The 27808-nt window shown below is 41.2% G+C and overlaps 1 protein-coding gene across 1 annotated transcript in view; it reads left to right on the top strand.

Annotated features, from left to right (window-relative positions):
* RFX6 (regulatory factor X6) overlaps window positions 1-22166 on the top strand; it is a 63421-nt gene extending 41255 nt beyond the window's left edge. The window contains exons 8-19 of the mRNA XM_075553960.1: window positions 506-583; window positions 708-821; window positions 3260-3309; window positions 5611-5770; window positions 6661-6805; window positions 11436-11545; window positions 12381-12498; window positions 13900-14022; window positions 15307-15516; window positions 17407-17919; window positions 19115-19327; window positions 21985-22166. Coding sequence (XP_075410075.1) covers window positions 506-583; window positions 708-821; window positions 3260-3309; window positions 5611-5770; window positions 6661-6805; window positions 11436-11545; window positions 12381-12498; window positions 13900-14022; window positions 15307-15516; window positions 17407-17919; window positions 19115-19327; window positions 21985-22166 — 2016 coding nt within the window. The remainder of the gene's footprint in view (window positions 1-505; window positions 584-707; window positions 822-3259; window positions 3310-5610; window positions 5771-6660; window positions 6806-11435; window positions 11546-12380; window positions 12499-13899; window positions 14023-15306; window positions 15517-17406; window positions 17920-19114; window positions 19328-21984) is intronic.
* The last annotated feature ends 5642 nt before the right edge of the window (window positions 22167-27808 follow it).

Here is a 27808-nt window from a genome sequence, read left to right as displayed (position 1 = left end):
CACACCACACTCTGAGTCACCGCGTTGACTCTGACTCACAGCAACCCTGACCAGTGTTTCTGAGACTGGACGTTTCTGTGGGAGCAGAAAGCCTCAGAAAACGTTCCCCTGGAGCAGTCGGTGTGTTTGAACCACCAATATTACATTCCGTGCCTACCAAATGGTGCCACCAGGGTAAACAACCACAAGAGCAAAACCAAAACAACATAAACCAATTCACTGCCATTGGTTCTGACTCATAGCAATCCTCTAAGACCAAGAGAAACTGCCTCTCTGAGTTTCTGAGGCTGTAAGTCTGCCAATGGGAAGGAGGTCTCATCTTTCTCCCGGGAGCACTTGCTGAGCTCCACCTGCTGCCTTGTGGTGAGCAGCGCAGCGAATCCCCCTCCAGCCCCCAGAGCTCCTGACTCACCCGGGCAAGAGGTGAAAGACGTGTGGAATGAATGAACAAGGCAAGGAAGTGTTAAAAGGATGCTTTGGTTGACTTCTGTCTTCCTTGAAATAGGTGGATACTCTCATAATGATGTACAAAACCCATTGTCAGTGCATCCTGGACAATGCAATTAATGGAAACTTCGAAGAGGTAAGGGTGATGAAGCATATTTTATTGACTGGATTATATAAACGAGTACTTTCAGGTTCTGTTCTTTATATGAATTCATGTTCAGGGAAAATGGTAATGCTCATACTCTTTGCTCTACAAATAGATCCAGCATTTCTTATTGCACTTTTGGCAAGGAATGCCCGATCATCTTCTTCCTCTGCTTGAAAACCCTGTAATCATAGACATTTTCTGTGTATGTGACTCGATTCTTTATAAGGTAAGCTTCTGCATGTCTTAAAGATGACCATGTAGCTCTTCAAATAATAGTCTGTTGAAACCATAAAATATTTTCAGTATATTTGCTACTTATGTCTGGAAATGTACTATCAATTGTGTTTACTGATGAGAACATCATCAGCCCAAATTATATTAAATAAACCACAAATTCATTTTCTGTCTACAATTAAGAATGGTTCTCACCTAGCCCGGGGTGGTGGGGGATGAGTCTGTGACATAGTTATGAATACATGAAATTTTGGCTAATTTTATTAATTGTTAAGATATTTCAAATGAATAACACAATGTCTTTTTCACAATATTGGTATTTTTGGCAACAGTGAAATTAAGCATCCTAACCAGATTGTTAATTTGGAGAGCTTTAATACCATTAACTTCAGACCATTAATTTCCAGTTCTGATCCTAAACTGATTACAGTCCCCAAATATCTATAGCAGGATCACTAAAACATCCCGAACAGAAACAAACTGGCTTATCTACTAGCTAAACATCTCGAATTGGAAGGCAGAGAGATGAATTCCTGATGGTCTCTTCCCTGGTTATAGTAGCAACAAGTCAACAAACAAACAAACATCACTGTCATCAAGTCGATGCAGACTCCTCATAGTGACCCCATAACAGTTAGAACTGCCCCTGAGTTTCTAAGACTCTTTCTCTTTATGGGAGTAGAAAGCCCTGCCTTTCTCCTGCAGAGTGGCTGGTGGTTTCAAACTACTTACCTTGTGGACTGCAGCGCAACCACTGCACCACTGAGGGAGAAAACCAAATTACAATCTGAGTACTTTAAAATGAGTTTGTCTACATTAACCAGTTAAATTATAGTATAGGTGTTGGGGGGGAGGGGAGACGCCTGGCAGTGTAAGATAGGATAGAGTAATAATTTATAAGTTATTAAAGGTTTGTGGGTGAGGGGGGAGCGGGGAGGGATGGGGAGGGAAAAAAAGGGAAATGAGCTGATTCCAGGAACCCAAATGAAAGGCAAATTTTGAGAATGATGAGGGCAATGAATGTATAAGGGTGCTTTACTCAATGGATGTATGTGTGGATTGTGATAAGAGTTGTATGAGTCCCCATAAAATGATTTATTAACAAAAGTAAACTGAGCAAGGGAAGCCAGCCTGGGACTCTGGTAAGCATTTAGGAAATAAAATACAAAACTACCTCTCTGTTTCTCAATCTGGGAGCAGTATTCCACACATGGATTGGTAGGCCTCAGCTAGCCTGAGGAACTTCGTGTCTCCATTCTCAGTTCTCACTCATCACGTGGTGAGAAAATGGGATTGCCATTGTCTACTCTTCTTTTTTTATGACTCAGAAATGATGAGATTTAGAGCCTTAGAACTCACCCGTAGATTTTCAAACATTTTTGGCCTTTAAGGCCTCCTTTCTAGGGAAAAAAAATTGCTCAGCACCCCAGGCAATTAGAAACTTTTGTATTATAACCTATCATCCAGGATAAGGTATGGGCATCTGCTTTTACAGCTCCACTGGATTATTCTAGCATCCCAGGGGAGTGATATAGCCCACTTTGGAAAACACTGTTATGTGATCTAATTAATATGATAAAGAAAATTCTCTTTCCAAACAGGATTAGAGCTACAGATCACCGTTGATTAGGACACAGATGCATATTTTCAGGGCATGCTGTTTAATCCTGACATGTACCTAGGTTGCTCCTGTCATGGTGGCTGAGGACATCACTGGGAGCATTCACAGAGTAGTGTTAATGAGCTTCTTCATTAATTACCCTGCTCTGGACAGCAGGCAGCTCTGTTACCCATAGTGCAATGCTCTGGTTCTTGTGCTGTAGGCTCACCTTTGACTCATAGAGATACTACAGAGAGGCTTCACAAAGTTCACAGGAAACTGGAACCAGAAGATAATGGAATTTTTCCACAACCTGGAAAATATGAGAATTCCTCTCATATTGAACAGAGTGGAACAACCTCGCCGGGCTTCTTAGGCGCAGATTCCCCAGTCCTTTTCTTCCATGGAATGGTCAGTGGGTTTGAAATGCCAATACCTTTCTGTTAGCATCCTTCCATAAAAGAGTACATGATATCAGAGATCAGCCCCCTGGTAGTAAAGCTCACTGTACAGATACAATACTCTTCCATATACGTGTAGTAAATCTGCATGTTGCAGGTAGGCTTCAAGGCTCTTATAGGTTAGTGTCTGTCTACATTTTGCAGTAGCTTGGCCTGGTGGGGGTAGTGGATTAAGTGGATAACAGTAAAGGATTAGGACACCAACGCTTATTTTAAGGACACGCGGGGTAATTGTTATCATCCAGCATCCGTACATGGACCAACTTAAAGTTATTGCCTAGACGCCAAGAAGAAGAAATAATTGGCGAAAATAAGCTTTGAAAGAAATACCGTAAAAAATTTTGGTAACTCTCTTGTGCTACACTTAAGGTTCTTACAGATGTACTGATACCCGCAACCATGCAAGAAATGCCTGAAAGGTAAGTTCAGTCAATAAAATGTGTTAGTTTCTTAGTATAAAGCTTAAATTTATACAAGAGAGCTTCAAAGAGTTCATGAAAAAAATCATTATATTTTAATGCAATTTCCCCACAAACTCTTTGAACCTCCTTGTATTAGAGAAAAATATTAGAAAGTAATTCTCTTTTTACCAAGGAGATTATTTTCTTTCTCTTGTTCCTTTGTGTTTTAATCCTTATATTTAAAACTCATTATACAAAGTTGATGGAACCATTTTGAAATTCCTTTAAGAGTTATCAGTGTGAAAAAATAGATATTTAAGTGAGGTTTACCATCAAGATATTGAGAAAAGTCTTATTGGAAACTGGCTTCAGGAAGATAAAGAGGAAAAATTGACAGAATGATGCCATAATAATAAAGACTATAATGAAAATTATTATTTTATTTATATTAACTTTCACCTTAGTTAAGAATGTCCGAAAGATGGCATAAAGGGGCTAACGTCTTTTAATAAAAATCTCAGATAATCTATTGAAATAATACCCAAAGACTTTGCCAATAAGAAAATGAGAGAAATTTGAAAAATGAGCCACCTTTTTTGATGAAAGCACAAGTCGATTGGAAATATGATTTATTGTAGGATATGAAGGCAGATACACATTAGAACTGGACGTATTTGGTGTTCAGCATATAGTGATGGATCAAATAAATTTTAGTTTTGATTCACTTTTCTTCTAAATTGCTTGATTTATGTGTATAAGTGCTGATATTGACCTTGCCATAGTTCCTCATAATGATCGATCTGAACCCTTTAATCATCTGATCTATGCTCTGATCCAAGCAGGGCTTACACTTCTCTGTGGGGAAAGGATGACTGTGCTTGCTTAGTGAGAAACATTCATCCCAGCCTGATGGTCTTTATAATGAAAATCCCAAACCCAACCTGGCACCATCACGTTCACGCCGGTGCCGTTACCCTATGCCGAGCCCCTCAGACTGTGAACATTTTCATAGAAGCAAGCACTCTCATGGTTCGTCTTACTGAGTGGACAGTGAGTTTGATCTGCCAACTGCTCAGTTAGAAGCCTGACCCACTGTCACCAGAGCTCCTTATCAGCATTGACCTCTATTACCCACAATATGACCTTTCAGACTTTACAGAAACCGGTTCACTCATTTCCTTCAACAGGCCTGAAAGGGATTACTCATATATGCATTTAGCTTTTAAATATACAAATCACCCATGTACATTATAGAAAAAAATGAAAACATGTATAAGTGCAATTAGAAATATCACTCTTAATCACATGCCATTGTTAAGGTCTTAAATGATTTCTTCAGACTTTTTCAAGAAATATATACAATATACTATATGCATTTTAACAAATGCAATCATACTGTGAAGATCTTTCCATATCAATAAATACAGATTAGTGGTTTTAAAACTAGCTAACTATATTTCTACTCCGCGAAATACTGTGCTTCATTCCCCATCATTGAACAAGTGGTATTTAAAAAAAAACCAACAAAAACAACTTCCAGACTATTTCAGAGTAGCTATTACAACTCAAAATTCACAAATGAGGAACCTGGGGGCACAAAGAAAATAATGCATTTGCCCAAAGTCCGTTGGTTAGTTAGAAGAACCTAAATTTTAACCGAGTTCTCCTCAACTCCATACTGCCGACGTTTTCCCTGCACCATGTTTCTGCCCCCAAATGTACATATAACTCCAAATAGGCTTCGATAGTCTCTAATAAGGTAAAGTATGTAGATCATTGACTGATTTCTTCCTCTCTTCATATGTCCTCATAACCCACCATTGCAGTCTTCTGAGTACATTCCATAATTGGTGTGCTTTTGATAATCCACCTTGCATATTCATACTTAGATAATAATACAGTCTCTTCATGTTATGTCGCAGAAAGCTGAGTTACAAAAGCAAATGTACATGTACATTATCACTGAAATACTTTGTAGAAAACGATTGAATCATGAGCTAATTACAACAACGTAACATAGTATTTATTGATTAATCTCTGCGTGTCAGACTTTCAATACTTGCCATGAATTATTTAACCTAATCCTCACTATAATCATATGAGGTAGATATTTTCCTAATCTACATAGAGCATAAAGAGGAACCGGAGCGTGAAGAGTTGTGTGTTTGGATCAAGATAATGAACAGCAGAACTCTGCTGAGTCTGTCTGGCTTCAGAAGATATGCTCTTGGGGTCATAGAAGAATAACATACCTCCTTTAAAATATATTTGCCTAATGCATTTTTTAATTTAGTATTTAACACTTCGCTTTCTCTGTAGCTTACTAGCAGACATTAGAAATTTTGCTAAAAATTGGGAGCAGTGGGTTGTTTCATCCTTGGAGAACTTGCCAGACGCCCTCGTTGACAAGAAAATACCCATTGTGCGAAGATTCGTATCTTCTTTGAAACGACAAACATCTTTCTTACATCTTGTTCAGGTAGGCTGGCAAGTCTAGGGTTTCTGAGTTGCCCTATCTAGAATAAATCCCCTGTTGAGGAAAACCAGAAACTCACAGAAGGAGATAAAGACTTAATAATTACATGCAACTTGAGATCTTAGATTGACCCCAAAAGAGAAAACAACATTGGTGGATAACACCCGTGACATTTGAATTGAGTCTGAGGTAGAATTAATAGTATTATGCCAGTGTTTAATATTTATGACTTTGGTAATGTACTGTGGTTTGATAAAATGATATGATATTAGGGGTAGTGGGTGACAGGTGTATTGATACTTTCTTCACTATATTTTTAATTTTTCAACAAATTGTAAATTACTTTAAAATAAAAAGTTTAAATATTTTGGATGCAAGTGAAATATAGAAGATTTATTCCCACATGAATCCAACGGTAATAATTAAGTGTGTGGGAAACGAGCCCATGGGATATTTAAGTTTTGTGAAACATACAAACCTAACATTAATATGGTTCTCTTAAGTAGAGAAGAAAAAATAATTTTTATTTTAGGAATACCATGTTCGTATATTGTCAAAATGTAATAATCCTGTCCATGATCATGTATTTTATGAAACCTTGCGCCCTACAGCTTTAAGGCCTGACTTTGGATAGTTGCAGATAACAAATATAATGTTTACAAATCCTTATTATGCAGATATGGGGGGAAAAGACTCATTTTCTAAGCTGAAAAATATTTAAAATTTTTTAACATAGATGATCATTGGTCTCAGTGATTTGTTTCAGTTTTAGAATAAGAACATAAAAATTAGTTATGCTGTCTTTCCTTCAGGAATCATTACTCTAGGAGAGGAGCATTTCTTGAAGTAAGTTTTATGAATTGGTTTGGTGTCTCTTTTATTACTCTGTGCAGATTGCCAGACCAGCTCTCTTTGACCAGCACGTGGTGAATTCTATGGTCTCTGACATTGAAAAGGTTGACTTGAATAGCATTGGATCCCAGGCTCTTCTCACCCTTTCAGGCAGCACGGACACAGAATCTGATGTGTACACTGAACGTAAGTCTGTTCTCTACATATAGATCTGGGTTGGCACCACTGGCTTTGGGCTTTGTCATGAGGGGTTGTCTCATGGCATCCATAATCTTATAATGTCACCCCATCTCCCATACCAGACTTCCAGAATCCTTACTAATGCTTTTTAACAATATCAATTAGAACAATATGTGATAAATATCACTGTAAATTATTTGAAGGTAACAATAATTCTTACAAGAATACTAATAACAAAAATTGTTTTGTAAAATCTTAATTGAATTATATTATTATGACATTACATTATTAGTAACTGAACAAGAGCCTTTTAAAAATTGTTTCTCCTTTTCACTTAGCTACTACTTTAGTCTCAAAAAAGGTATGGATATAGGTTCAGAAATAATAACACAATGCTGGAGTTAAAACACCAGAAAATCTGACAAAATCAGCAGCTATACAAGTCATTGGACTTTGGCTTCAGATTCTCACTTTGAGGTTCCTAACAAATGACTTTTAATGACTAGCGTTTCTTTGCTGTTTCATATTCTTTACATTCTGGTGTCATGTTTTAATCCAGTGGGCATAGTTCTGCCTTTTTGAGTGTACATTTTTAAGTTTTGATCTTTCTCCAACCCTCATTACTTAATTTGTATCCAGTCGCATAAATTGTTCATGTATACAAATCAATAATCATATATTTTGGTCTTAAAAATATCCAATCCATATGTACTTTCCTGTTCTCAATAGTGTTTTAAAATTTTTGCCATTGGCTAAATTAATGATAATATCAGTAGAATTACCCTATGCCCATGGGGATAGCTTCTAATGTTCTCTAACAAAATAATAATTATGCTTCTTTGAGCTGACACTCAATCATGGCCCTAATCTAAGAACAATTAGTCTTTATAACAAGGCCCTGCTCTATACTCGCCCTTATGAAAAGACCACTGAAGATAGGGATTCTAGAGCAAAATGTGTGAAGAAACTGGATGGAGCCGGGCTCTCAGGAAGAACATCCGGAGTTTTCAATGCTGTTTTACAATAAGTAGCTATTGAATTGAGGCATCAACTAAGTCCACACAGAAGAAGCACACCAGCCTGTGTGATCCAAGGACTGTAAAAACTAATAAAATCCAGATCCATAGGAGGGAACAGTATTAGAAACTAAATTTTGAACACCTGGTTTGCAGAAGGTGATGGGTGACAGGAAAAGCCCAAATTTGCAGGATTCCCTGTGTGAATTAAGCATCTAATAAATCTGGTCTGAGCCAGGGATGGGAATGATCTTGCTATCTGACAGAATGCATTGTAGAGTGGATTATTGTGGTTGTAATTAGATTTAAATGTGACACCATGTATTTGATCTCCCATTACATCCAATGCATATTTGTTCTAGTTTTTAATATTTTTTGTTTTATTTTTCCATTGAGTTTTTTCTTTGTTTCATTTAGTCATTGCTGGTGGGTTGGTTTTTTTGTATGTTTTCCTGCACGTGAAGTCCAAGGTGGGTAAATCTATAGAGACAGCAATTGGATTAATAGGTCCCTAAGGGCATGGCAGGGAGGTTGGTGGGAAATGAGGAGCTAGCGACGAGTACAAGGAAGAATAAATGTCCTAAAATTTGATTGAACAACCCATTTGAACTTGACTGAACTATTGAAATATATGATATATCAATAAAACTATCAAAAATTTAAAAACAGCAGCAGCAATGAAAACAACAGCTCAAGTTTATAGCGTAAATTGAAGCATGTTTTAATCTGGATAAAGATGACCGTTCTGGTTGGAGCACATTAGAAGGTTCCAAACATAAACTAGCATCGTTGAAGCCTTGTAGGAATACATGAAAGCTGGACTTTGAAAGAAAAATTGCTATTATCGCTAACTACAGGAACATTTTAATAATAATTAATATATTTCTGCTGAAACACTTTTTATAAATGTTATAAACAGTCATATTGTTGTTGCCTCCTCTGACACGGTCACTGGGTATGGTCCACAGCTCCCTACCCCCCGCCCCTTACTCCCAGAGGTGCCACCCCCAAGCTGTGCATGTTTGGCAATATCCTGGATTCCTACCTACTAGTTATCAAGAGCAGCTCCGCCCCCTCCCGCCCATACAACCCAGTCTTCAGGCTTTGCCGATGGTGCTGCCGACACAAAAGTGCATCTGTTTGAGAGTACTCCTAGTATATACAAACATTTTTAATAGAGTAGAACTGGTTTCTTAAAACGGTTGCTTTTAATACCAACCCCTGGAAAATACTGAATGATTAAGAGGAAAGCAAAAGCCACCACAGAACCGACCGCGATGATCGTCATACAACGTACCCCCACCCTTAGCCTCCACCCCCACCCCTGCCCAGGGCGACAAACAGCAGAACCGTAGATGAAGGGAGACAGGGGACAGTGTAAAATATAAAAATAAAAATAATTTCTAAATTATCTAGAGTTCACACAGGTGGAAGGATGGGGGAAGGAGGGGAAAAAGGAGAAGCTGATGCCAAGGACTTAAGTAGAAAGAAAATGTTTTGGAAACGATAGTGCCAACATGTACAAATGTGCTTGACAAAATTGATGTATGAATTGTAAGAACTGTAAGATCCACCAGTAAAATGATTTATTAAAATTAATTTTCAAAAGAAAGAAAGAGAAGCCACCCATAATCTCTTTGCCTGGGCATCGCCGTGGCTTCATACATTGTGGGTTTTCTTCTGGCTTTACATTTTCTATATGCACATCCATGCGTGCTTTAAGGAGTCATGGCGGCACAGTGGGGAAGTACTCAGCTGCTAATCTAAAGGTCAGCAATTTGAGCCTACCCACCAGCCGCTTCTCAAAAGGATGTGGCAGTCTGCTGCCACAAAGCAAGCAGTGTTGATGTGTATCCTGCACCGTGTGAGGCTAGCAGGGTGAAACCTTGAGGAGTAGTTCTTTCTCTGTCCTATGGGCCGCTCTGAATCAGAATCGACTCCAGGCCACAGGTTTGTGGTTTGTATACGACTATGTGTTTTCCATGGTTAGTATCATGTGGATTTGAAGTATATGAAAGTTATATGGCAACAAAATACTGCCTTTTAATGCAGAGACCCTCTGTTCAGGTTTGGATTATCTGGTAAAATTTGAACAACTGGGCTTGATTTACAGGGAATAAAATTCTACGGGGGTTTCTACTCCCGTAAAGAGGTACGGTGCTGGAAATTCAGAGAGGCAGTTCTGCCCTAGCCTGTAGAATCGCTATGAGTTGGCATCAATTCAATGGGAGTCAGTATGACTTGATTTCTCACTCTGTGGCCTTGGGCAGCACAGACATCTCATGCATGGCTGCTTAACCAACAGTGTGGTGATTCAGTTGGAGTCCACCCAGAGAGCACTAGGAGGAAAGGCCTGGCAATCTATTCCCAAGCCATCAGCCACTGAAACCCTTATGGAGCAAGTTCTATCTACTCTGGTGCGCCTGGGGGAGCCTGCCTTTTAAAAATGCCTCCCTTATGGAATAACAAAACTGCTACCTTTGAAAGCCTCCAGGAAGGCTCCGTTTCCTAGTGTTAATGTATGTATCCTGATTAAATAACCCTCAAAGGCAACAATAGCTTACCATTGCCCTTGGTTCTAAATGACCTTTAATTTTATTTTATTTTTAAAAAAATCATTTTACTGGGGGCTTGTACAGCTCTTATCACAATCCATCCATCCGTCATGTCAAGCACATTTGTACACAGGTTTCCATCATCATTTTCAAAAGATTGTCTTACAACTTTAAGGACTTCAAATATTTAAACCTCAATTACGTCTTCAGTCTACCAACTTATTTTTGTCTAGGATTTTATCCCAACATTTTTTCCCAACTCTCCAAATTAGTCATTATAAATGAATCTATGTTATTGTGGTAAATGTGCTTACAGTTCTGAGTTGGAGGGCGAATGCTTGGGGTCTTTCTTTTTTTAAAAATCATTTTATTGGGGGCTCATACAATTCCTATCACAATCCATACAAACATCAATTGTGTAAAGCACATCTGTACATTCGTTTCCCTCATCATTCTCAAAACATTTGCTCTCCACCCAAGCCCCTGGCATCAGGTCCTCATTTCCCCCCCTCCCCCTCCCTCATGAGCCCTTGATAATTTAGAAATTATTATTTTGTCATATTTTGCCCTGTCCCCCGTCTCCCTTCCCCCATATGATAAAGATTCACGCAAGTGGCACAACTCTGCAGTGCAGAATTTAATTTTTTGCTAAAACCAATTGACCTTTCAGAATGCAGGAAATAAAAAGGCTTGGCTTAATTTATTTACTAGCCTTTAGCCAGTCTTATCCACTTAATGAAATACGGTAATGAAAATGGACATTCAACTGTACATATTGATGTTTTAATAGTCTAGTCATCTGTAGATCTATATAGAACAGAAAGACCTGTATTTCTGCATATGTCAAGATTGATCCATTTATCACTAAAACTATGCCTGATAAAGGATTAAAGTGTTGTTGTTACTATTCTTTGAATAAAAGGTAATTCTGTTTACCCAGTTAGCCGAATTTATCTCTCTTTCTCGTGTATGCTATAACACTTTGATTCATCTTGGTTATAGATTTTTCTCTTGGATTCAAGTAGACTGTAGTTGTCTGTTTTCTTTTCTTTTTCCCCACGGTAGATGACTCTATCACTGTGTTCCAAGAACTGAAGGATCTCCTTAAGAAAAGTGCCACCGTGGAGGCTTTTATTGAATGGTTGGACACCGTGGTAGAGCAGAGAGTTATTAAGGTACTGTTCACCGACTGCTTTCGAGCTAGAGTGTCCACGAAGACAGGCCGAGGTGGTTGTGTGTAAAAAGGCTGTACCAAATCAAACTCAGCCACATGCGACAGATTGGAGAATGGGGGGTTTGGGTTCAGCTTTGTTCTTGGTGTCTCATCCAAGGCATAGGAGACACTCCGGTCTTGCTGTCAGTCAGTGAAGTTACAGCTGAGTAAAGCTAAGAGGGAAAGATTAACTTAGATATTGGAAAGATCTAGGCCTTAATTTTTTTTGAGAAATACTCATAGAAAATACGGTTTTAAGCATTTGCATTCTGCATCGCAAAGGTTCAGGATTTTGTATTTCCCACATAGCTTTCCCCCTCCTTCGGTTAACCTTCCAGTCCTGCACCATGAAGCCAGGCCATGAGAACAGACACAGCCACCACGTTTGGTGTGAGTCATTCCGCAGCAAGGAAACGGGTTCCCGTGTAAGGACTTGCTTTCTTCTGGAGAAAGACAAACCATCTTTCAAGCCCAGAGATGTTGGAGTTCCCCATTCACAGAAACATGGAACCCTTTTTTCACGCATCACCTTCTGTCCCTTTATTTCTTTCTTTGTTGTAAATTCTATCAGATAACAAAACCTTACAGAATAAATATCTACTACAGTTCTTCAAATTGTAGGTAACTAGCCTCACATTTAAAATCCCTGGACAGATCATTTTACTTGATGAAATAAATGGCAAGCCACACCATCCACCCATTTGTGAGGCAGTTTATTTACCTCTGGATCACGTTTAGGTTGCATGGAGCCACGAGAAGACAGATTTCATCCTTTCGCCTTGTCCGTTCCCTTGCAGACCAGCAAACAGAATGGAAGATCACTGAAGAAGAGGGCGCAGGACTTTCTGCTGAAGTGGAGCTTTTTCGGTGCTCGAGTAATGCACAATCTCACCTTGAACAATGCAGCCAGTTTCGGTACCCTACGTGCTTTAAAAATGCTTTGAAATGCCTGATATCTTTGGTCCTGTTTATTTTACAAACACTTGGTAACATCACTTCTCAAACCGTACCTGAACATTGGGCCAGTAGACAAGGCGTTTGGAGTAGACCAAATCCAGATTACATTGCAACCCTGTCTCTCTCTGGCTACGGTCTTTCCATAAAATAGCTCATTTTTAAAAGGAGGGTCTGGAAGCACCTTAGTGAGTTGGTGTGAATCAGCTTGCCTAGAATCCTGTGAACACCTAATACATAGGAGCCATCATCCTCCCATTTTTCAGTGCTTGCGTAAATTTACAAACAAGTAAGTCATAATTAAGGTATTATTTTTCAAAGGAGTTACTCGTTGCCATGTGGCAAATTGTCGCATCTTTTCTGGGCGCCCTCAGAGGGCCCCCCTAGGAATCAAAGAGCAATTTAGAAGGTAGGCTGTCACATTTTTTCAACCATCTTCCTTGGCTGATATGACTTATAAATTAAGGAAGCTAACTGCTTTCCTGTCTTTAAAATGTCTATGATTCTCACTATTCTTCAGATATGATGTTAAATGTGTGGGAAATAACTCAGCATTGCACACTTTGAGAATTTGGTTTCCAAAATAGATTATAACTTAACTAAATTATTTTTATTTCATTGCCAATGAAATCGGTGCATTTGTATTGAGGAATGAATAACACTTGTTGGGCCTGTTTTATGATGCATCATAGTTAAAGTTTTCTTAAAAAAATTGTGCAGCATTGAAGCGCAATTTCACTGTGAAAAAAAGATTTCCGGTGGGAAATCTGTTGAATAATTAAACAAGTTAACTTCCTCCTTCCTCCAGGACCTCTTCAGAACATCTTTCACACGAAACTTTCTCTTTTGATTTTGTTTTAATTCAAAAGTATTTTGTGTCAAGTCTAGAAAGACATCTCCTTACTTGGTCCACTTACCCCCCCCCCCCCCCCGTCCCCAGACTATTGTCTAATTATTTAGAACAAAGTAAACAGAAATAGAGCAGAATGGAGCTCATTCTCCTCAGGTTAAGGCTTATCACCCTCCAATGTGTGCCCTCTTAAAGCATAAAGCATGCCTCACTTTCATCCGTATTTCCCTTTGATGTAATTAGTGGCCAAAGAGCTGGCAGGACAGTACACACAGTGAGGTGGGCAGGCGGTACACAGAAAGATTAGAGACCTAAGTTAAGCATGTTGGTCTTAGCAGGTCATTTAAAGTCCAACAAGTATTTGTTTATTTCAGTTGCTCCTTGTAAAGTGTTGCGAGATGGTCACACAGATAACTTGAATTCTCTCTTTTTCTCCTTCCCCCCTTCTCCACCTTCGCCTCCCCCCAACCCCCCATCTCACCATGCCCTCCTCCTTCTGATCCATAAACCAGGTTCTTTCCATTTGATCCGAATGCTTCTTGATGAATATATTCTCCTGGCCATGGAGACACAGTTTAATAATGACAAAGAGCAGGAGTTGCAAAATTTATTGGACAAATATATGAAGAATTCAGGTAATTTAACTCTAAGCGAAACCTCTCTCTGTCCTATGGGGTCACGATCAACTGGGTGTGTGTGGATTTGGTTTAGGCTTTCCCTTGTTAGTCATATCTTTGTTTAAAATCTAAGAAACTGTGAGTACTGTGATAGGTGGGTTTAAAAAACTCTTAAAGAGTCTTCCCCAAACATGTTGCTATTTACATAATATGCCAAGCACCCTGGTAAGGAGCCTTGATAGCATAGCGGGTGATAAGTTGGTCTGCTAACCTTGAAGCTAGCAGTTCAAACCCAACAGCTGCTCCATGGGAGAAAGAGGAGGATTCTATTGCGGTAAAGATGTACAGCCTCTGAGACCCAAAGGAGCCGCTCTACTCTCTATGGCCATCCGAGTTGGAATCAACTCGATAGTGGAGGCTTTGCTGAAGTGTCCTGGTAGCTCTGTGGGTTAGGCATTGAACTGCTAACCTCACCACTCACTCCCCGCGAGAAAGCTGAGGCTGTTCCCGTGAAGACTGATGGTTTCAGAAACCCCGTGTAGTGTTGTTTGTTTTGGAATAGGCTCTGAGGCAGTGGGTGGAAGACTACAGATCACTGTGTTTCCCCTTTTGAAATTATTCCTAACTTAGTCAAAGTAGGGATCCCTGGTGGTGCAGTGGGTAAGGTGCTTGGCTACCAAGTGAAACGTTGACGGTTAATGCATACCAGTGCTCTGCAGAAAAAAAGACCTGTAGTCTGCTTCTGTAGAGTTTAGCATCTTGGAAACCCTAGGAGGCAGTTAGACTCTGTCCTCTGGGCTCAGTATACATTGTAATCTGTTTAACAGTGATGGGTAATGGGCAGTTGAAGTATTCTACTGAAAACTCAGGATATAATTGGTACTCTTAATGCCTGGGGTATTTTAATGCAGTGGGAGAAGTGACTGATTTGAAGAAAACAACACGCCAGTTCAAGGTAACACATCCGTTGTACTGTCTTGGAAATGGCTAACCACATGGGGTGTGGGAATTACAGGAGAAGCGGCCCCTGTCTGATGGGTCTGATGGCCTCCACTGGTATTTTGATTCCAGAGCGGATGAGTTAGCGGCCTCAGAATGCTCTGTCCCAAGATTTCTCAGGAAACAAACCCAGCACCGTTGCCAACACCAAAGGCCTACTGCCCTTGCTTCCCAGGAGAGCTCTGTCGAGGGCCCCCAGACCAACTGCGCCATCATGAAGCATTGCTAGTTTCTTGTGTTTAGGCTCATCCACTAGGAATATGGGAGTTATTTTCGATTTCCCACTTTAAAAACTCTTTCCAGATGCAAGTAAAGCTGCCTTCACTGCTTCCCCAAGTTCATGCTTTCTGGCCAACCGTAATAAAGGGAGCATGGTGTCCAGTGAAGCCGCCGTGAAGAATGAAAACTATGTGGAGACGACCTATCTGCCTCTGGCCTCCAGCCAGCCTGCAGGCTTAACCCCTGCTCTGCATCCATTCCCAGCAGGAAACTCAGACAACCGGCCACTGCCAGGTATGCTGGGGAATGACCATAAGAGCCCCTCAGGCTGCAGCAAACTTTACGAGAGCCTGTTGGTTTGTTTGTTTGTTTGACAGCTAGTGTCCTTCCAAGATACCAAGGATTAAAAAAAAACCAACTTGTTTATAATGTTGCGATTTTCACTGGTTTCCATCCCCATCCTGATTATTAACATAGGAATACATATAGATAGCGTTATATTAGTAATCTTCCTTTAATCGAAGAACATAGGACTGATTTACACAAATGCATCCTTATGATGTTAAAGATTAACAAGAAATGGCTTGCTTGCTTATTTTTCACCTGTGAGGCGGCTTTATCTCCCTCTATTAGAAGGTGAATATGGAAAACAACAGTAGCAAAGTGACCCAGGGCCTCTTTGTGCCAAAGCAAATCCCGAATGTCTTGAACTCGTTAAGAAACGGCACTTGACATTTGATGATCACCTTGAATCTTTTCCCGCAGTCCTTGTATAGACAACGGAGGGTCTGTGAGGGACAAGTGATTAGCACCTTTGGCTGCTAATTAAAAGGTTAGAAGGGTCAATTCTAGTCGAAGATGCTTTGGAAGAGAGGCCTGTTCATTTAGTAAAACCCCAACCCTCAAAGGCCTGGCGAGTACAGTTCTACTCTGGCACTTCCGGGGTCACCTTCAGGCTGAATTCACTAAAGGACAAATAAAACCTAAGCCAAACTCACTGCCCTCCAGTCAAAATAACCTCTGGTGGGTTTTCAAGGCTGTTTCTGGGAGTAGAAAGGCCAGTCTTTCTCCCGCGGAGCTGTGGGTGGTTTCAAACTGATGACCAAGCAGTTCGAAGGCCGACATGGAACCATGAAGCCACCAGAGGTCACGACTTCACTGGAAAACATCCCATTCTAGACCTGGAAGAACCTTATAAAGGAGGACCCTGGCAATACCAATGGGAAAGGGAAGCCCCGGGATTAGTGCGGCTTGAATGAGTATTCGAATTCGCTATTTTGAAGCCTTATGTTTCAGGACTTACAGTGTACTTTAGTTATGACACATCTCCCGACTGTCCATGGTTGCTTTGGCCCAGTGTATTGTTAGTGAATATGCTAACTGCAATGTTGATGTGCATAATTTTCCTAAGTTGACATTCTCTGGCCAACCTCCGGTGACAAATAAAGATTGGGTTTACAAGATAGTGGTAGACAGAGGAGCCCTGGCAGCATAGTGGCTCTGGCTTGGCTGCTAACTGAGCAGTTACCAGTTGGAAACCAGCAATCACTCCTCAACAGGGAAATAGGAGACTTTCTACTCCCATAAAGCATTGTACTCTCTGAACCCCACGGGGGCAGCTCTCCCCTGTCCTGTAGGGTCATTGCGAGTCTGAGTTGTCCCCATAGCAGTGTTTGGATGTTGATGTGGTAGGGAGAGCCAATCACAGTGAAAGCTCAGAGAGAGAAAGAGAGAGAGGGATTTTACCTACCGCAACTGAATTGTGATGGAGTCCCTGCAAACAAGTTCAACCATCTATTTCTTTCACCCTAAAAAGCAGACCCTCAGACCATTTTTCCAAATGACGGAGAATTGTGAGCAGCACGCTTCTTGCTCTCACCGGGCTTGGCCCCTGGGCACTGTCACTCCGGGAGCAGCAGGGCCCACAGATGGTCCTCAATGGCCACCGCCTCCAGACCTCTCCACCACTGAGAGATATCCATACTTCGTGATGGGATTGTAAAACTTGGGATTTTTGATATGCCTTAATTCTGCTACTCTTGGAAAGTGCAGGGTGAACCAAGTTGAAAAATTGGTAACTTACTCAAATATGTCCTACACACGAGTCAATCTACTTGAACAACTGCTTAAAATGTTACTGAATGCCTGCTCACTAAGTGCATGCTCTGGTCATTTTTTTCACAGGTCAGATGGAGCTTTCCCAGAGTGCTGGTCATCTGATGACGCCACCCATTTCTCCGGCCATGGCAAGCCGAGGAAGTGTCATTAACCAAGGACCAATGGCAGGGAGACCACCAAGTGTGGGCTCAGTACTGTCAGCCCCATCACACTGCTCAACATACCCAGAACCCATGTATCCTACGCTCCCTCAAGCCAACCATGACTTTTATGGGACCAGCTCTAACTATCAGACTGTGTTTCGGTCCCAGCCCCATGCTCCCACGGGACTGTATCCTCACCGCACCGAGCATGGCCGATGTATGGTGTGGAGTGAACAACAGCTTTCTAGAGACTTCTTCAGTGGCAGCTGTGCTGGGTCCCCGTACAGTTCCCGGCCACCTTCTGCCTATGGCTCATCCTCACATGCCCAAGACTCACACAGTATGCAGTTTTTAAATACAGGAAGTTTCAATTTCCTGAGCAATACAGGAGCTTCCGGCTGCCAAGAAACAGCATTGCCTCCTAATTCACCAAATGGTATTGACATACTTGAAGCAGTTTTCCTGGCTTTTGAGATGGGAATCTATCCCAGCTGAGTAGAATGGCATCTCAGTAAGACTTCTAGAGATCATGGAATCTAAACCGTCAAATCTGATTTTTTTTCACAGACACATGTTTTATAACACCTGTGTGACTTTGTGAAAGTTGCCCTTCTCCGTGCCACAATGAAAGTGGATTATACTGTAGGTTTAAGATCCAGCTTCATAGCCAAACGGAAGATGGTCTGTAACCATAGTGTCAGTGAATAATCCTCCTTCCAGAGAATTAAAAGCAAAATTTAAAGATCCAGATCAAAACAATTCCCCTTTGTGAGGCTAATAAGATTCTTGAAGTTAAAGAAGGTTGTGAAGACCTCTTGGTTTTGTCAGCCGCCAACATAGGGATTATGTGCAGGCTGTTCTGAGGCCTCTCTCCTAATTGTAGGTCAGCCTTTCTCCAAGAGTCATGAAGCTACAAACAGAAATGGTTTCACAAGTCGTGAACCCTCCATGAGAAGCTAGATGAAATTTTCCCCATGGGCATGCTGCTTTGTTGTTTTTAAGTGCCAGCCATAGGGAGTCACAGATGACAAGGTGAAGCAGTGTAGAGAAGCAGGGAGTCACAGATGACAACGTGAAGCAGTGTAGAGAAGCAGGGAGTCACAGATGACAACGTGAAGCAGTGTAGAGAAGCAGGGAGTCACAGATGACAACGTGAAGCAGTGTAGAGAAGCAGGGAGTCACAGATGACAACGTGAAGCAGTGTAGAGAAGCAGGGAGTCACAGATGACAACGTGAAGCAGTGTAGAGAAGCAGGGAGTCACAGATGACAACGTGAAGCAGTGTAGAGAAGCAGGGAGTCACAGATGACAACGTGAAGCAGTGTAGAGAAGCAGAGTCACAGATGACAACGTGAAGCAGTGTAGAGACATGAGAGAAGACAGGGATGTAGTCTGTTTTGCAAAATTGATGCTGGGGAAGCCCTCTGCATGTTTTTTTTAAGCAAAAATAAACAAATATGGTCAACAGTTTTTATAAAAATACAAGTTCAACTCTATAAAAATGTGCATTCAGATGTACTATTTACAGTTTGGTATCTTCAAGGCTCTCCCAGATGACCTGGACTCCTTTTCCTTCCCTGGAATGCTCTTTATAACAAGTTAGCAACACGTTTTCCTTGCTTTCTGCTACAGGGTACTATGGAAGCAATGTGAACTACCCAGAGTCTCACAGACTTGGATCAATGGTGAATCAACACGTGTCCGTCATCAGCAGTGTGCGCTCCCTGCCACCCTACAGTGACATTCATGATCCACTTAACATCTTAGACGACAGCAGCAGAAAGCAGACCGGCACATTTTATGCAGACACCACGCCTTCAGGTGCTTGTCGGACCCCGGGAGTAGGTAAATTTGTTAGTGGTTCTTGAGAGCATTTATAAGGTCACCATGCCCGGTAGGCGGCATTCCCAGTGAGGGAGGAGTGTTGAGGTACAGCAAACACTCAGTTGCTGTGGTTGGATAATCAATCACTTTGGATCTGAAGCTCCTGTTTTGTATTTGAGTTTACATTAGCGAGAGTTACTCTCGCTGTTGTTATAGACCCTGGAGTCCTGTGAAAGGAAGCGCTGGGGCGTCTCTCAGTCACGTGATCAGTTGTGGATCAGACTATTGTGAGCCATGGAGTTCTACGGTTTGAATTTTAGTAGATCGCTTCCTACTGTCGTTCGGTGTAGATGGCACTGTGCCACCTGCTACGAGAACTGCTATTCTTCCCGAAAGAAAAGCTGGAATCCATTCTGTTCCCAAATTTAATCCAGCTTGTCAAATGCAAGGCAGGATGGCTGTCTTCTTTCTCGCTCTCACTTGCTCACTATTGGAGCCAGGGTCCGTGACAAGATGTGTCTTTGGACCCGAGTTACCACCAGTACTACCCCAAAACCTGTTCAAATTTTTCAAAATCTGGCCTGTCCTACACGGTACTAGCATTTTTTTTCAATCTTAAATAATGTGTGATCAATCATTTCTGTAGAAATGTTGCTATTTTTATCCTTTTACAGCACACAATTAAAGTAAAATGAGCAAAACCATTTTCTTGCCAAGAATTGAAGTAGCATTTTCTTCCAATCAGGTTATTGCCATTGTAAACAACAACAAGGACATTCTGTGACTTGTACTATTTGCACCAGCAGCACCCATTCAGGAGTAGTAAAACCGCAATAAATAAGTGAACAAAACACAGAGGTGTAAACATATATGCATAGATTTCATCTCTAAAATTATGAATGGAATTATGAAGGTGGCATGGTTGTGTTTATACACAATGATTGAGCTCTTCCATTAGAATCCAGACACATGTGAGTAAAGGCCATTGACACCCAAGTGAAGCATAAGGGAAAATGAGATCAATTTCATCTGTCCTCACTCAGTGTGCTTTTTCAATAACTCAATAGGAAGCACTTCTTCCTTTCCTGGGACAACACAGATGCTCCCTGAGCAGAGGCTGGCAGCCTATCTTCAGCCATCTGCAAATTGTCATTGCTTCTAGGTTACTTTAATGAAGCAGAAAATTCCACTTCAGGAAGTTTCCTCGTCGTAAGACTAAAATGTACGGTGTTGCTATTACCACCATTAGTTCTGTTTACTTGTGAGGATAGCGGAAGCGCTCATGGAACATAGGTTGGGTGTGTCGTGGATTCAAAGTTTTAGTTGTTAGAACTGGCTTATAAATAAATGGACAAGAAGGCTTCGCAATGAAAAGAGAGACTAGAGTAAGTGGGTTAAAACATGTAAGGAGAATTGGTACCCTCTATACATTTCCTTAGTTAGGAAGCCAGGTTCTTAACTACAGAGAAGACAGTAGTCAGGAAAAAAGAGAACATATCAATTAGTTAGAAACAAATACACATAAAGGAGATGTGAGGGGAGAAAGCCAGGTCATAAAACAAGGAACAGAAAAGCTAAGAGGAGAATGTGGTGGTGAACAGGTCTGAGTGCCTGCCCACAAGAGGTCTGCATTCTAGCAGACAGAGAGCAACATAATCAGTATTTCAAAATTACATTACAGTGATCATTTCAAGTCCTATGAAAATGCTTAAATAAGACAAGATGGAGGAAAGTGATGGAGGAGGAGCATTAGGTAAGGCTGTTCGGAAAAGCAGACTAAGGAAGCAATAGCAGAGTTGAAAGTTGAGTGGTGAGAAGGAGACGACCCCAAGGGGAGAGTTCCAGGTTGAAGGATCAGCAAGTGCAAACCCAATCCCCACATCGCACAGAAACAAGTTCATTCCTGTTGAGTTGATTCCAACTCACAGTGCCTATAAAACCAGAGACATGCTTGGAATATTCAATAGGCAGAACTAAGGTGAATGAGACTTGAGCATGGTGAATCAAAAGGAGATAATTGAGCCAAATAAATCTGAAAGGCAGAGAACAATGCATATAGAGTGGACGATGGCCTGGGTTTCTTCTAAGAGTAACTGGAAGCCATTGTAATGTTTGAATGGAAGAGTGACATTTTTATATCATTTTTATATCATTTTGTATCATTCTGCCTGCTCTCTTCAGGGCAGAGCATGAGGAGTGATGAGGGTCATGAGACCCAGTTAGGATGTTTCTGTGTTCATCTGGTAGGAGAAGATGATGCTTCAGACTAAGATTGTCAACTTGCAGATGGAAAGAGGTGGGAGGTTGGGGGCATATTTTGGTGGTAGAGAGGGCATAGTTTAAGTAGAAATTAAGGTTTCTTACCCCAATGTGTGGAAGAAATCACAGTTGTAAGCAGTTTGAATCCACCCACCAGCTCCAGGGGAAGAAAGATCTGGTGTACTGTCCCATAAAGCCTATAGCTGAGTGTCTATGCCTCCGTATGCCTGAAGGGCTGCAAGGACTTGGAATTGACTTGATGCATACAACAAAATCTATCGATACCTAGTAAGTAGGGGAAATGGAACAAAATGTGAGGATTGTGTGACAAATCATTTAAATTTAGTACACAAAAATCCATTTTTAATTATATATATTTTTGTGGTTTGTTTGTTTGATAATTGTATTTTCTGTTTCAGCATCCAGTTTGCAAACTTCAATTTCTTCCACCTCTTCCCAGTGTATGTATGGAACCTCCAGTCAGTATGCAGCTCAAGAAACTCTGGATTCCCATGGTAGAAATGGGGGCGAAATAGTGTCTTCTTTGCCCCCCATCAACACTGTGTTCATGGGAACAGCAGCTGGCGCGGGAGGGACATAAACCAACAATGTTGGAAGAGGGTTGAAACTTTCAAAATTTCTACTGCGCAAATATTGTTAGCCACTCAGACAACTTTGAGAGGAAAGAACTGGGACTATGCAGTGACTGGATATTTGCTTCAATTCATTGCTCCCAAATGATGGATGCCGCCATAGAGAAAGGAGATGCTGGCAGAGTTTGACACACATTGCTTAAAATGTGATCGCATAATTAATCATAGTTTTGAATATTGTCAAATGGAATCGGTGAAGAGTTAAAGAAGCAAACTTTTCAACTAAAGAAGATTGAATATTTCCCTTTCTAACTTATTGAAAAGTTGTGTGCTGTTTTAGCTATACTTTCTAAAAAGGAGAAGAGTTTATTTAATTCTTTTATAATACCTTTAATTTATTAGGATCTCAGAATCACTGTTTACTATCCCTGATTTGACATAAACGTCAAATGCGTATGTTCTACCTCCTGTGGAAATGTTTACAAGGTCAAGATGGAACGCAACTCAGCCCTGACCAGAGTTGCTTGGCTTTCAACTCCCTCTGCGTTCGTGTGATGATTTCTATGACGTTGCAGTATCGCATTTCTATGTAACTCGACAGCGATGACACATGCTTTCAGTGCTTTATTCTAAAAAGATTAGAAAAATAAAGTAAACCATGTCTGGAAATATGTTTCACGTTTGATTGCTCTCAGAGTTGGTGTTTCTAAAGAAAGCTGGAGAGTTGCAGGCCGACTTCCTACGGGATATCAAAATCGAGTGCTCAGAATGCCATCATTCCGGAGCATTTGCATAGCCTACCCTGGTGTGTATTCTACAGAAACTGGCAGACTGTCTGCAGTCCTATAGAATGTGGAAGCAGTTATCAACCCAGTATCTGGCGTGGGCGCTGAGAGTAAAGGAGTGCTCAGGGCTCACCTCAAGGCAAGGCCAATTGCTCGGGAAGGGTTCATGACTTGCACGTTAATAACTTGGGTACACCAGGTAGCTACCTGTCTCTCTTTTTCATAGTGTGCTGTCTTAATTGATATTTTCTCCTTCTAGGGTCTAATAGCCATTGCAATGGCTATGCAGAACTCATAGACAATATTGATGATGAAAGGGCTTATTAAGGACTTGAAGAGGCTGTAATGCCAGGGAGAAAGGCTCAGAATAGTTGTTTATCAGGACATATTCCAAGTTAGTTCACCTCTACTAATAAATGCTTAAGGGGGAATACCGCTCCTCTACAAACCTCAGTACGAAGGCATTCAGCTTACGCTCCAGGGGTCAGCAAACCCAGTTCCCTGAAGTAAGTGAACAGAGACACCCTACTCCAAGGAGCCTCAGCCCAAAGGCACTCAGCTTCACTTCTCTGGGTCAGTAAGCCCATCTACCCAAAGTTAGTGCCCAGGAAGCCGGCCTTCTGCACAAAAGCACTGAACTTTACTTGCCCTGTGGGTTTAGAAGTGTTCCATGTTCTGGTTCCTGGTTCTGCTGCTGCTGCTTTGATATGATAGCTGTCTTCTGAATCCAGGAGATCCAGTGATCTCAGTTTCTATAGGACACATTCCACTCTCAGCTATTGCTGGTAATTCAATCCCACCTCCTGCATCTTAGATGTCTCATTTTATATGCAGCAGGATGGCATTACTTGGAAGCCTGTTCATAATTACAGGTGAGCCCTTCTCCCACCTTCTTAACAGACCCATGCAGGACAACGCTGTTTGGTAGGAGTTGAGACTTTGGGTAGAAGAACCATATTAAATAATTCACTGCCTGTGGACATGTTGTAAGAGTTATGTTTGATAGTAAGAATCTTCATTAATTTTATAGGCATGTTCTTTGTCTTACAACAGGCCTCTTGTTTTTTGTATTAAGGATTAGATGAGACTATAAGAGTCAAGTTTATTATAAAGGACTCTGAAAACCTTCAGCCACCCATTGCACATCATGGTGCCATTTGGTAAAGACAAAGTGTGGGATTGTTTTCAATGTACTAAACAATTACCTGTGGAGTTGTGGGCTTGTTGCTACTGTGCTCCCAGGAGTGTGTCACTTATAATCTCCCAATTGAGCGGAAATATTTTAAACAGTAGAAAGTCCTGAAAAGTAGTGAACTAAATGTTCTCTTCTTTGCTGTGGTAAGATGGTCGGAGTAAAAAGGAAGGGGAAACAGATAGAGCTTGGACTGAAATAGTAAACAAAACAACTTCAAGTAACGTTTCGACATGAGTTTTGAAAGCAAAACCCACAATTTTATTGTATTGTAATTATGCTGCACATCTAACATGTATCAGACGATGTACTCGATATGGAGGAGGATACAGAGAAGAAAAGACCCTTCACTCACTTTTAATATACTTTGATATGATGAGATATAGTGTGATAGGCAAGTGAGGCTCACTGAAGGCATTTTTAATAGAAATGGAATGTGGGAATATTAATATTTATAGAATACCTAGCATTAATTGGAGGGATGAAGGGGATTGGATAAAGGAGGAATTAGATTAAGGAATGGGTCTTTGGGTGGCTGTTTCTCTGATTCAGGTTTCCAGAAGATCCGCACGGAGACTACATGGAATCAAAGCAAATGAGAAGGGAGAGAGGAAGAAACAAGCATCCCTTCAAAGAATAAGTGGAGAATGGGGAGGAACACCACCACCAACATAAAGCAGTGTGGCAAGAGCGACTGAGGTTTCCTTAGCCCTGTTTATGTACGAAGTGTTCCATCTAAATAGTTGACCTTCTGTAATGATGCCCCTTGGTAGAGGACAAATCACTGAATCAGACACATGAGCAATGGCTGTGGATTTTATGAGCATCTGGCTGATAACCAATGAAGCGAAATCTGGGTGCCAACAAGAGGCAGATGACTAAGTTGGTCTTTCTCCAGGTTGGGGAACCTGAATTGCTCTTGGTTGGCTAGGTAGCAGTGGTTCTCAATGGAAGCCTCATTGGGATTTTGAACAGAACAGTCTTTGTGCAGGATTGCTGTGCATATTGCACAAGATTGAGATCCATGGTCTTACTCCTAAGAGCCAATATCACACTTGTTTCAAAAGTTATTGTAGAGACAGAATGCAGCTGCATGAATTCAAAGTGACAGCATATTTGATTTTACCTAGAAGAAGCATGGTGAAATTAAATATTCTGTCTCCATTTTAGGAAGTGGCCTATGAGCAAGAGCTAATGGTACCACAGAGAGAAGTTCAACCTGCACTAAATGCATAACCCAAAAATAAGGCCGTAGGAATTCATGGAATGTCCATTGAGATGTTTCAGAAAGCTAAAGAAGCCCTGGAAGCATTCCTCCATGCCAGGAAATTTGGAAGATAACTACCTGGACAACTGACTGGCTGAGAGCCACATTTGTGCCCATTCCAAGGGAAGGTGACCCAATAGAATGCTCAGACTATAGAACGACACCACTGATAGCACCCAAGTAAAATTTAAGATCACCCAACAACGGTGACAGCACTGCATGGACAGGGAACTTCCCGAAGTTCAGGCTGGATTCAGAAGAGGACATGGAACAAGAGATACCATTATTGATATCAGATCGAGCTTGGCTGAAAGCAGAGGACACCAGAAAGAAGTTTCCTTGTGTTCCATTGACTGTGCCGAGGCATTCGAGTGTGTGGACTACAATAAACTGGCTAACCTTGAGAAGAACGAGAATTCCAGAACACTTCATTGTGCTCAGGAGGAACTTGTACTTGGATCAGGAAGAGACAGTTGTGAGAACAGAGAAAAAACAATGCTGCATTGTTTAAAATCTGGAAAGATGTGTTCCAGGTTAGTATCTTCTCAAACTGCTTGTTCAACCTATGCCGAGGAAGTCGTCAGAGAAACTGGGTTACATGAATAAGAGGGTGGCGTCGGGATTGGAGGAAGGCTTAATAACAACCTGCAGTGTGAAGATGGTACAACTTTGCTTGCTGAAAGTGAGGCGGAGTTGAAGCACTTGTTGAAGAAAATCAAAGACTATAGCCTTCAGTATGAATTACAACTCAGTGTAAGGAAGACCGAATTCCTCACAACTGAACCAATAGGTAGCATCATGATAAATAGAGAAAATGCTGAAGTTGTCAGGGATTTTTGTGTCACTTGGATCCATAATCAATGCTCATGGAAGTAGCAGTCAAGAGTAAAGAGATCAAAACATACATTGCATTAGGTAATTCTACTGCCCAAGACCTCTTTAGAGTATGGAAGAGTAAGGATGTTATTTTGAGGTCTAAGGGGCACCTGGCCGAAACCATGGTATTCTCCACTGCCACAGATGCATGTGAGATTTGGACATTGAATAAGGAAGACCATAGAAGAATCAATGCATTTGAATTGTGTGCTGGAGAAGAATATTGAAAGGATGATGGACTGCTAACAGGACAAATCAAGCTGTATCTGAAGAAAGCAGGCAAGAGTGATCCTAAGAGAAAGGATATCTTGCACATTTGTCGCCATCATCATTTTCAAAATATTTTCTTTCTACTTGAGCCCTTGGTATCAGCTCATTTTTCCCTCCCTCTCCCATTCTCCCTCCCTCATGAACCCTTGATAATTTATAAATTGTTATTATTTTTTCATGTCTTACACTGTCTGATGTGTCCCTTCACCCACTTGTCTGTTGTCCATGCCCCAGGGAGGAGGGTATATGTAGATCACTGTTATCAGTTCCCACTTCCCCCCCCCCCCCACTTTTCCCTCACCCTCCAGGTATTGCTACTTTCATTATTGGTCCTGAGGGGTTTATCTGTCCTGGATTCCCTGTGTTTCCGGCTCTTATCTGTACCCTTGTACATGCTCTGGTCTGGCTGGATTTATAAGGTAGAACTGGGATCATGATCGTGGAAGGGAGGAAGCATTAAAGAACTAGAGGAAAGTTGCTTGTTTCATCGGTGCTATACTGCACCCTGACTGGCTCATCTCCTCCTCGTGACCCTTCTGTAAGGGGATGTCCAGTTGCCTACAGATGGGCTTTGGGTCTCCACTCTGCTCTCCCCTTCATTCATAATGATATGATACCCCAGATTTTATCCAATTGAAGTCCCTCCTTACTATTAATATTTAAATAATCCACTCAGATAATCTCCTTAGGAATAGTGACTGCAAAACCCATACGTAGAGCTGGGAACAATAAAATGGCAGAGGAGTAAGAAAAGTCATAGAGAGACACAGAGCTGGGGGAAAATAGAGTCGAGAGTGGTTCCATTGGTCAATTTGAACTTACTGACCTTGCATTAATTCTGACCCACTGTGACCCTATAGGACAGAGTAGAATTGGCCCTTTTGGTTTCTGAGTCTGTAAATTTTTTTCAGGAGCAGAATGCGTTAACTTTCTGCCACAGAGGCTAGTTGGTTCAAACTTGTGACCGTGTTGTTAGCCCAGCATCTGACCCACTATGCCACTAAGGTCCCTCTTGGTAGGCAGTAATGAGTGAAAAACCAGTTGTCTTCGTTAGTTCCAATTCGGGGTAACCCATGTGTGCCAGGGTAGAGTTGCGCCTCTCAGCGTTTTTTGGCTGTTGGTTTTGTTTTTAATTGGGGGCTTTCACAGCTCTTATCACAATCCATACCTATGTCCATCTTCTCAAACACATCTGTACATACATTGTCATCGTCTTTTTCAAAACTTTTTCTTTCTATTTGAGTCCCTGGCATCAGCTCC

This window comes from Tenrec ecaudatus, chromosome 7 (assembly GCF_050624435.1).
Source record: "Tenrec ecaudatus isolate mTenEca1 chromosome 7, mTenEca1.hap1, whole genome shotgun sequence".
Classification (NCBI taxonomy): domain Eukaryota; kingdom Metazoa; phylum Chordata; class Mammalia; order Afrosoricida; family Tenrecidae; genus Tenrec; species Tenrec ecaudatus.
The sequence above is the reverse complement of the archived record's forward strand: the minus strand, read 5'-3'. Positions and strand labels throughout refer to the sequence as shown.